Raw genomic sequence first — 11,241 nt, forward strand, 5'->3', positions numbered from 1 at the left:
TTGTGAACTGTTCCCTTTACAGAGTGTCGGCTGCCCTGCTGTCAGCGCTGTGGTGAAAAATTTGTGTACCGTTCCCTTTACAGAGAATCGGCTGCCCTGCTATCAGCGCTGCGGTGACCAACTTTTTATCAACTGGTTGTGAAACTGTATAGTTTATCAGTGGTTGTCAATCTGTGCCAACCATAACAGTGCAATGTAATATTCAATCTCTTTGTAAAAAAACTATTGTTTGGTGTTCAGAGAATCGATGAGGTGAAGAATGAATATTTAGTCTAGAAATTCCGGTGGGAAATTTAGCTATAATAACTACCAAACGGAACTTATGGCTATGCAATAGTAAAATGGTTAATAGGGCCTATTCTTATTTATAAAATAAGGCGTCATTATTATTTATGACTAATAACTACTGGAAAAGAAGAAATGTTAATAAATTTGAAACCTGATTACATTTTATTAATTACTATTTCCTTAAATATTTGTATAAAATAATGTGGCAACAAAAAAAAATTGTTATTTAATGCATTTTTGGTCTTTTAATGAAGACTGCAGGAAGAGTCATCACATAGTATTTTATTAGATTGAGATGAGCTTTTGAGTGTTTTGGAAGCGTGTGGGATCGAAGTCTGGATCAGCAGCGATTCTGGCCTTGATGATGGTGGAAATAGCAGCACGGAGGGACTCAGCCAGGTCGTCATTCTTTGCCGATTCCGCAATAACGTGTTTACTGTTGGCGCCCACAGCACGAGTAACAGCAACTGAAAATAATGATAAGTTAATTGATTCTCAAGTCTATATATAAGATCTGCTTAAATACAAATATGTATAACTCTTTCAGCATGGCTTATTACAAAGTTAAAGTGGGTAATTATTTATGATTGTGGGTGGTGATTTTAACATCAATATCTATGCAAATCACAACTTAATGGAAAAAATAATGACACTCGGTTTGAGTCCCACCAAGGCATAGTGTGTTCAATTCCTCGGCTGGCTAAGTCGTCCATCACAACACAACCAACATTTTCCGCTTACTGTGGTGGTAGTAGGACATTTTTAAATATTGTTAGGTTATTCGTAATCCGGGAAAGTTTGTCTTTCTTTTAAAAAAAAATATATATACATATATACTTTTGTCAGCATAAAAACACAATTCTTTCAAGAAAGGCATTCACATACCATATTGGATTTAATCACTGATACAATGTTGCATTTTTATGCCTTTCTTGAAAGAATTAATATTTTATATCGACAAAATTCTTTATTCATATTCCGTATGTACATGGGTGAACAAAGTATTCGTCCAAATATTTTAAAATAATAAAATTAGCACCATCTATGAATAGTTGATGATTAATTATAAAATTTTCGAAGGAAGTAAATACCTTGGGGTGTGACATTATATATTAAATGAAGAGAAAAAAACACTTTGTAGTACACCACTTTTTAATTGAATGAGTAAATGACACCCAACCAGTTTTCGCTTATCTCAAGTTACAGTTACTACAGTACTAAGTAACAGTTAATATAATATCCCTGGTGAAGCTTGAGTTAAGCGATACCTAGTTGGCTATCATTTATTAATTCAATAAAAAAGTGATGTATTACAAAGTGTGTTTTTGGACTAATTTTCAGTTATCCCTTATGTACATTTATAACATACCTTGAATACTTCTACCAGGTGAAGTAAATTTGCTGTGCACGATTCTCGCCATCATAGATTGCCGTATTGCAGATAAATATGCATCGCTGTACGGCCTTACAACCGGCTCTATTTTAGAGTCCTTGGTTATTGTCTCATCCCACACCTGAAAAAAAGGCAATACGTACAATAAATATATTATAACTGTTCTGACTCAATCTCGTATCAACAAAAACACAATTTTTTGATTTAAAAAAAAACTGGGTGCTTTCTGTATTTTTAATGATTTCAAAGCTTTTCTTTTTCATACAATACATAATTTAAGTAAATCAACAAAAAATAGTGATTTAAAATAATTAAAAATAAGGGAAATAGACAGTTTCTTTCATCTACTGAAAAAAGATATTTTTGCAGACACGAGGTAGGGTCAGAACAGCAATGATATTTTTTAATCTGTAGACTGAATTATATGATTTGTATCCGTAAGTAAATATATGTCTTCTTCCCATCAGATTCAGGTACACTCATTCCTTTCCTCAAAAGAGGAAAATAAGGAAATTTCCCTGAGGGAAATAATTTCCCTCAAGCCCTCCTATCTGAATTCTTATTTTAAAAATCAAATAAACCAACTTACCACAGTGGATGTTGGAGCAGAAACAACTGGAACAGCTGAAGATTTCTCTAGATGTGGCTTTTTTGGTGGAGGTGCGGATCCAGAATTTTTTTTAGTTTCTGTAACACAATCATTCATAATTTATTATTTCGAAGATGGCTGTCTTGTGACAATGATCACGGTATAGCTCAAATAATATTATGTTCCTTCTTATTCTCTCTCAACAGCCCCTAATAAAGTTAACCAGGGATGTCATTGAGAGTTTCGCAATGTCTACAAATGTTTTTCTCAGCGTCATCTCAACATAAATTATGTGTTTTGTTTATTGAATTAATACATATTATCATTCTGCCTCTTCATCAATGAATTTGAAAGTGGTGCACTTGAATGCTCCATTTATGTACAAAGTTCAACAGCGAGTAGTCAAGTTCAAGTCCTACTGTTTACACCTATTCAAGATTGTGTAGTGCTGCAATTACTGACTTTGTAGGTCAACCAAGTAGACGAAGAACGAATCAGACAAAGAGCGCCTGGTAGATCATATTCGATCCTCCCACTTCAGTATGAACACAATGCAACATGCCTTCCATTGATATGATTGGTGTAACTCTAGTTGACCAGCTCAGGTAGGGGAGCTCCATTGGAGCTAGAAGCAAATTGGCCTCTCAAAAGCTGGGTGGCAGACTTTAATAGTGCACAACGGCTGACCCTTTACAAATTGCAAGTAGGTTTCACTGTTGAATTCGGAAGCCACCTCTGGTCTGGAAACCCCAAATACTTTTAAAAAACTTCCGACTGCAGAAACAGGCGATAACAAACGGATTGCAGTCTTTAGAGCAAAGGCGTCAGGTGGGAATGCTCTCCTTGTTCTACCAGTGTTGCAATGGAAGATGCTCAGAGAAACTAGCGTCATTGCTCCCTTCGGCACAATCCAAACGCCCTACCAACATTTGTAAACAGAGAATGGTCATTTCTGCAACATATTCTTGAGTTCAATAGCTCGGATGTGGAAAGATTTGCAGATCACTGTCGTCTGATCGGGTCTGGGTCTTTTAGAGTTATTGTAAAAACATTAAAAATAAAATTCACCCGAGGGCATATCATTCCTTCAGAGTCGCAGAGGCTTGCAGCAAGAGCACCAGAAAGATTCCATCCCTTCAATTTTGTATGGTATTAGTACTTTCACTGGAACTTCTATAAAATAATTACTAAGTAATGTTGGGTATTGACGTAACTTACTTGGAGCACGGGGAGTTATGGGATGCACGGTTGTCTCCTTCTTCAGGAGCCACTCGAGATAAGCGTCACTATGTACTTCCGCAGTCAAAACTTGCTCGTTTTCTACATCATTCTTCATGATAGCATTCATTTTGGACTGTAAAAAAGTAGGAAACTAAATTTAAACTTCATAAGAGAGATATGATTATGTTAATGGTGTTAATAATAGTTAAGTCACTTGATCTTATATGAATACAAATAATAATAATATATTTGTATTGTAAGTTGTGATATTTCATTGGAATAGTCAACAAATAAATAATTGGATAATTTGTAAAGCACTGTTTTCGGAAAAATCACCTCAAGGGTGCTGTATAGATTAGAGCTGGAATAGATTAGAGTCCCAGGAAACTCGCTAGGCTCCTGGGGGCCTACTCTGTATCTTTCGGGTTAACAAACCAGTAAGTTCTTGGTTTAACCTTTCCTTGCCGGTACTGTCAACTGAGTAAACATTGTCTCTAATTTACAAAATATCTCTGTAAATATACAAAACACAGGTTTCAATTTTTTGGTATCCCTCCGCAATACATTTAAGTATTACATTCAGTAATTACAATAAATAAATATTTACCGAGTGTATAGCACCGGACGACGTGGATTTTTTTCACACCGTAAGGGAAAGGTTAATACTGGTTTGTGACGTGGCTAAATCGGCGGCAGGAAAGTTTCGAAAGATACAGAGTAAGCCCCCTGAACTTGCTATTTCCAGTGTTTATAGTGTCAGTGTAGATGTGATGATGACTCTAGGCCGTAATCAACGCAGTTGGTGGACATTATCGGAGGTGAATTTCACAGGCCAATGGTCAAGACTGTATTAGCGGAGATGGACGGTGGTGGAGTGAAGTGAAGTTGTAGCGATAACTCCGGACCGATGCTCAATGCAGTTGGTGGGCATTATCAGTGGTGAATTTCCCAGGCCTAAGGTCAACACTGTAGTAGCGGAAATAGACGGTGGTGAAGTGGTTGTGGCAATGAAGTCAGTGGCTCGACAGCGTGTTGGTGGAGACGCTTGAACGAGACTGATCGACTGGGTACTAAAGACTGACTTAAGACTGCCCAGGTACCTCGACATAGCCGCTTTATATAGGGCACATTTACGCCTGGTAGAGTCTAGAATCTTCCCGTCCACAAGTGGGTACACTGGCAGGTTCATTTTGATTTCCGTAGGTACCATATGTACAAAAGATCTACTACATTCTAGATTGCACTATATATTACGGGAATATGCCACACAGCCAAGGATGCCTAGCTTGGATGCAGGGCCATCCCTGAGCCAAACGGCACCTTGGCTCCTGTATATATAATCACGTATGGGATTCATTTCGGACTCGCTCTTGGAAAATATGGCTCTTAAAAAAGAGTGGGGCGGGGGGGGTTGTAAAATTTATTAGAATTTTTTTGGAATCTCTACTCACCAACTTGTCACCAAACACGGCCAAAACCATTCTGAATAGTGAATACTGAGAGCATGGATTGAAATTCAAGAATTTCAATCATTATTGACAAAAAATTTATGTTCTTCTATACTTACAAACATTGGGTCGTTGGTAGAGTTCTTTGTCATTTTGTTATGGGTTAACCTGAAAATAACAAAAACACAAATTAAAAAAATAATCCATTTAATTTATTCAGCAGTCAAATGCTCTACAAACTATCCTTTAAGGAGGTAATGATACTAGCACACATGGGTTTTAAATAAATATATTTTTTTCAAAAAACGTTACAAAAATTGCCATTAACCTCTCCGCGAGTACAGGCAAAACGTCTCATCTAAACGAAAAAAGTCCCAAAGGAGAATGGGTACACCGGGGCAACTAAAATTCAAACATCATATGAGTCGTGTAATTTCTATACCCGCTATATCAACTTTCATTGATTTGGAGAAAACCGCAAAAAACTGTCACATCTCTAGCGTACATAAGTAATTGCATTACAATTTTTTATATATTGAATTGGAGCAATAACATTTCGAAAAGCATTTATTTTTCTATATATGTCTAGCAATAGGTATGTGAATCTTGGTACCGTTTCAAAATTTTGGCTTCCACATACGAGAGATGGGGTTTGTTGGGTACATCTTACGGCCATGTATTTGGTCTTCTGCTGGTTTACTACAAGACCCATATTTTTGGCAGAACTTTCGAGATTTATGAAGGCGTCTTGTAAATCATCGGGATTTTTCGCAATTATGTCGATATCATCAGCGTAAGCCAATAGTTGCACAGAGTTGTCAAATATCGTTCCTCTTTTCTCAATGCCTGAGTCACGAATAACTTTTTCTAAGGCTATGTTAAATAAGAGGCAGGCCAATCCATCTCCTTGTCTCACCCCGTAGAGCGCTTCAAATGGTTCGGACAGATCACTGCCAACCCTGACTCTACACGTTACTGAGGACATTGTCAGTTTCACCAGATTGATCAGCTTACGCGGTATTCCAAACTCACTCATTGCATTATACAATGCGTTCCTATTAATACTGTCATACGCGGCTTTGAAGTCTACAAAGAGGTGATGAGTCTCGACATTGTATTCTAACGTTTTTTCTAGGATCTGTCTCAAGGAGAAAATTTGATCAATGCATGATTTGCCTGGCCTGAAGCCACATTGGTAGTTGCCAATAATTTCCTCGGACATTGGGAGCAATCTTTTGTACAAGATGTTAGACATAATTTTATAGCCGGTATTTAACAACGTTATTCCCCTATAATTACAGCACTCGAGTTGGTCGCCCTTCTTGTGTAGTGGACAAACAATTCCTAGTCTCCACTCTTCGGGCATCTCTTCTTCTGTCCATACTTTTTGAATTAGGTTATGCAGGTATTGAGTAAGCTCTCCACCTGCTGCTTTAAATAATTCATAGCTCTATACTCTGTTTAAGGAGCTAAACGTCACAAAATTCATAAAACTGGGAAGACTTCGGTGGCTAGGTCATGTGGAGAGAATGAGCGAGCATCAAGAACCAAAGTCCCTGCTGAGCTCAAGACCGATAGGGAGAAGGAGCCTGGGAAGGCCAAGGTTAAGATGGAGCGACAACGTCCTCAAAGATTTGTCTGCCTTGGAGCTTCGAAACTGGAGAGAGCTGGCGCGGGACCGAGATGAGTGGAGGAAGACTCTTGAGGAGGCCAAGACCCACCAGGGGTTGTAGAGCCAAAAGTGATGATGATGATATGTCTAGCAATAATTAAGTAATTTCGATAAATAAAATGGATAAAGCGGATTTTTATACTCACTTCGTGATATAAAGGCTTTTGAAAGTCTGAGAAAACTGAGCCGACATGGCGGGTTTAGAATCACACGCGTAGATCATTTTGACACACGAATGTGGTGTCAGAGCGGCGGCCATATTATATTTTGGCAAAATAACCGCTTGTGATTGGTTGAATACGATATAGCGAGTTATGATAGTAACTTTCTGTATGATATAGCAGATTTGGTTTCTCACTCGCAGTTTTAACATTTTTTTTAACAGGTTTTTGGTCGTGATAAGGAGGGTTTTGAAACTCAATTTTAGGCTCCTCTTGTTGCTCGCAAAAATGTGAACAAGATGTCATACTCAGATCATTTTGTCAAAAAATCGGATATAGCGGGTATAGAAATTATAGGATTCATATAAGGTGACTTGGTCAACAGTGGATCACTTTTTTTTGGAGGCATATAACTTCAACATCAGTTGAGGCATTGTAATGAAAACTTTCACAATGGTTCATTGTTTATCATTCTTGTAAATTTTAATAGTTTAAACTCCGCCATTAAATGGGAAGGAAAGTAATATGTACTTATTTGCGATGAGGGAAAATGATCCACTGTGGAGCTTGGTGGTACACAGTGGATCAACCTATATTTAACAGTGGATCAAGGATGGGATTTCTTTTAAATAAAAAATTAATACTAGAAATAAATCAGTTTTTATTATTGAAAGAGAAGAACAAACAAAATATCCCATGGCTAGATAAAAAATAACTGGATTTAAAAAGAAAAAAGAGAACGAAAACAATAATCTAAAGAAGCAAAATAATTTTTTTAATTTCTTGAAATAATTTTTGAGAATTTCTTCTTGTTCATTAGAGAACACCATATTCACTTCATAGTTAGGAACAAATCGCATATTTACTACATTGGGCGAATTATTATTATTTTTTATATACCGCTGTAACGTAGTAAAGGCAATTTTTGTATGCTTTGCCGCTCCACGGATGCTTGAGCCTTCTGAAATTAGCTTTAATGCCTCTTCTATTTCCGCCTGTGTATGTTTGCCTATTTTTCTTTCTTTCGTCCCTTTTCGAGGCATCCTATAAAACAAAAAAAAACAAACAATCAAGACAAATCAGGCATCAGTAGTACACAGTGGATCGTGATCCACTGTGTAAGGTGATCCACTGATCCACTGTAGAACAACACTCCATTTTTAACTAAACATATTATTCTGACTTTACTCTTTTGAATAAGACATATTTCTGGGTGTTAACACATGTTGTAATAACTACTGATAACAACTAAAATATGCAAAAATGTATCATGGAAAAAATAATGAAATGGTACGCAAAAATATACTTACGTGATTTTTTTTCTCCTACCTCAAAAACACTAAATACAACACCACACGTCTATTCGCCTGCGGAGCCGGACAAGTACTGACTTGTTTAGTAGCATGAAGGAACACCTACCTAAGAGCCGAACACACATGCAAACACACTAAGAACTTTCGAGATATTGGAGTGATCCACTGTACCATACCGATCCACTGTAGACCAGGTCCCTAATGGAAATATTTTTTTAAATTTGGAAATCGCATGGATTAATAACACATTTTTTCTCAATTTTTCACATTTCTTTTACACAATATAAGATTACAATTAATTAATATATGTTAATTATTACATGAGAAGAAAAATAACAAAAAAAAACTGAATCCTAAGTTGAGTTAAGTTCGCAAAAACTCATTTGCCGAGAGGTTCAACATGCTAATTTCAGATGTCGATGCATAGGGGCATACGCAATTCGAAATAGTATTCCTGCGTAATGCGTTAAATTATTCAAGTTCATGAACTTTTAATATTCAAAATTGGAACCGGTAATTATAAATAATATCAATCAAAATTATTTCGTTAACCGCCACACTTTTAGGCACAAATTGTGGAAATTACACTTTGTTTGAACAATTACTACAAGAAACAACTATTCATTATCATATTCACAAAATAGGTTCTTAGTTTGGGTTAATTAAGTAATTTATGCGTATTTAGATAGAAACAAAACTTTCCCAAGTGTCATCCTATACAAAAAAGTCCAAAATGGAGGCGAAGAAGTAAGACAAATATTTATCAAAATGTGTATTTTTTTGTTTGAATCTTTTGCCCTGGTAGATCAATTCAGATAAGCACATTTTTATTAGAAAGAGGAGATACGAATTTGCACGCAAAGAACACCATAACACTTTTCAACAACACATCGATGATTTAATAAGCAGAGCATACAGGCTTCTCGGCTTCGTAATTAGGAACTCATATCTGTATAATAAATGTTATATAAAACACTGACGTTATTATGTAACACACTAGTCCTAAGTGTACTTGAATCAAACTCGATCATCTGGGCTCCACATGTTAATACATACACTTTACGCATTGAAAGAGTTCATAAAAATTTTTTAAGGTTTTTATTCTCGCGAATCTATGGCCGTTACCCTTGGCTTTACCCATCGATTTATATATTAGGCATGACCAATTACCACTCCCTAGAGACACGTAGAGGTATTGCTTTGCTTAAATATTTTTTTCAACTAATAAACGGTCACTTATCTAATAATGAGATACTGGCCCAATTAAATTTTTTTGTACCAGAGTCTCACTCTCGAGGACGTCATAACAATCTTCTATAGTAGAGCAAGCCGCACTAATTTATTTATGAACTCACCTGTGGGGAGAGCTACGTGCTTTCTGAATGCGGTAGATAAAAAAATAGATTTATTTTTTGTGTCCTATAGCGCATTTGCGAGATTTTTGGCATTGCATATACACTGCATAAATGGTACAATTATAACGTCTTAGGCTATATTACCTGTAATTGTTATAAATAAATGTACAAATTATATATAAATAAATAACAAAAACACTGCACATTGCGTGATTGCACTGCACCTTGGTGTTATCCATGTGTTATCCTTCATCACTATTGATATTTTTTTATTTTTTTTTTAAAGAAAGACAAACATTCCCGGGTTACGAATAACCCAAAAATGTTTGAAAATCTCCTACTACCATCACAGAAAGCCGAAAATGTTGCTTGTGTTGTGATGGAGGACTTATATTATTGAATTCTTATTAGATCTCTCACAATTTTCTTTGTCAATAAAAACATATTTACAAAATTATCACACAAATTATTTTAAAAAAACACCACAATAGTTCCAAAGGCTAGTTTGTTTAATCTTTTTAATAAAAACGTACTTTTCAAAACTATGTTCTGATTTTGTTTTTTTTTAAGTATAAATGAAAAAGTAACCTCAAAGTGAACACAAAGAATTTGTCAAATAAATTGGTTTTATCATTTGTGCAAGGATAAGGCGCGCCTCCGGATATTTACCAAAATTATAATTGTATTTTTTTAAAAATTCACTATATTTGTTTTTGAGAAGCAATTAGATTCTAAAATCCTAGACAGTAACTAATAACATCAATATGAAATGTCACTATTTAACCAAATAATGAATAAATTTAAGCTGTGATAATTTCTTGGGGGATTCATTAGTTTAATTATAGTACAATAAAACTTAACGTCAGATATACCACGATTATACGACTTACCGCTCACACTGTAAAAGAAGGTAAACTTGTTGACAAAATGACAATCATATGACAATATTTTGACAGTTTTCCAGTTTTGCCATCTGCGTCATAAATAAACCACTCTCCAGATCGATATCTTCGGGCTTTTTGTATGGCCCCATTTTGTCACCCCCTTAACCACAGACGACCACAGATAAAACGGTCGTTTGGTCCAGACAGGTAAATATATCGTAGACCATAAAGAAATCTCAAGGCCATTTAAAAAAAGTGCAAACATAGACAATATAACTGCACCCAGCTAACATCGTTCATTCACTAGCCCAAAAAAATTATATTTTTAAAATAAAAATATTGGAATGCAGGAACAGGAAAAAAAAACCCACAGCTATGCACACATCAAAATATTTTTTATTTTCAAAAAGACAATGGACAGTAATACAAGACAGGGTCAGTACAACCGATGTATTGAGCATTGATTTTTTATTGAAGTAGAAGATAATACTAATATATCTAAACAAAACATGAAACAGAACAAGACACAGAAAAATAAAAAGTAACAGTCTCAACTAGGAATCGAACCCAGGATATCTTTCTTACTGCAACAACTTAATAGGATTTAATTTGACCTTGCACAAAAATACAAGAATATATACACAAAATACACATTCAACGTGTTGAAAGATATTCATTATGTCAAGTAATAGGAACGCCTTTTGACTTTTACATTGTATAATTTAAATCATAATACATAAACCATAATATAAGAAATAAAAACCGTGTACATAATAAAAGCTTTTAAAGAAATATAGCTTGTAAAACAATAAAAGATATTATGAAATAGAAGTTAAGAACATGTAATTAATATTTCTAATTTGGATACAGACAATTCGTGGTGGAATATCTATAAATAGTATAAAATAAAGTGACAT

The 11,241-nt window shown here is 35.3% G+C and overlaps 1 protein-coding gene across 3 annotated transcripts; it reads right to left on the bottom strand.

The window, feature by feature from the left end:
• Positions 1 to 427: 427 nt before the first annotated feature.
• On the bottom strand, positions 428 to 10,478 carry LOC149409434 (uncharacterized). Of its 3 annotated transcripts, none has more exons than XM_089649844.1 (7): positions 10,331 to 10,469; positions 9,441 to 9,584; positions 5,059 to 5,107; positions 3,489 to 3,624; positions 2,271 to 2,368; positions 1,658 to 1,802; positions 428 to 755 (listed from the first exon to the last, which is right to left on the bottom strand). In XM_089649844.1, the coding sequence occupies exons 3-7, from the start codon at positions 5,089 to 5,091 to the stop codon at positions 574 to 576; spliced, it is 594 nt and encodes a 197-aa protein (XP_089505970.1). In that variant the 5' UTR covers positions 5,092 to 5,107; positions 9,441 to 9,584; positions 10,331 to 10,469; the 3' UTR covers positions 428 to 573. The 3 variants fall into 3 exon arrangements, with proteins under 3 accessions (XP_089505970.1, XP_089505971.1, XP_089505969.1); XM_089649845.1 differs by lacking the exon at positions 10,331 to 10,469 and adding an exon at positions 9,665 to 9,681 and having other exon boundaries at positions 9,441 to 9,575; XM_089649843.1 differs by lacking the exon at positions 9,441 to 9,584 and having other exon boundaries at positions 10,331 to 10,478.
• Between the last annotated feature and the right edge of the window lie 763 nt (positions 10,479 to 11,241).

This window comes from Hesperophylax consimilis, chromosome 31 (assembly GCF_061612785.1).
Source record: "Hesperophylax consimilis isolate HC1 chromosome 31, BYU_Hcon_1.0, whole genome shotgun sequence".
In the NCBI taxonomy this organism is placed as follows: domain Eukaryota; kingdom Metazoa; phylum Arthropoda; class Insecta; order Trichoptera; family Limnephilidae; genus Hesperophylax; species Hesperophylax consimilis.

What these genes read in the sequence shown, in the direction of transcription:
- LOC149409434 (XM_089649843.1), bottom strand. Translation starts at nt 5,091, where the DNA reads ATGACAAAGAACTCTACCAACGACCCAATGTTT. An exon ending in CTGCTCCAACATCCACTGTG is followed by an intron (nt 1,803 to 2,270) that starts GTAAGTTGGTTT and finishes CCTTTTTTTCAG; the next exon opens with GTGTGGGATGAGACAATAAC. An exon ending in ACCTGGTAGAAGTATTCAAG is followed by an intron (nt 756 to 1,657) that starts GTATGTTATAAA and finishes CATTATTTTCAG; the next exon opens with TTGCTGTTACTCGTGCTGTG.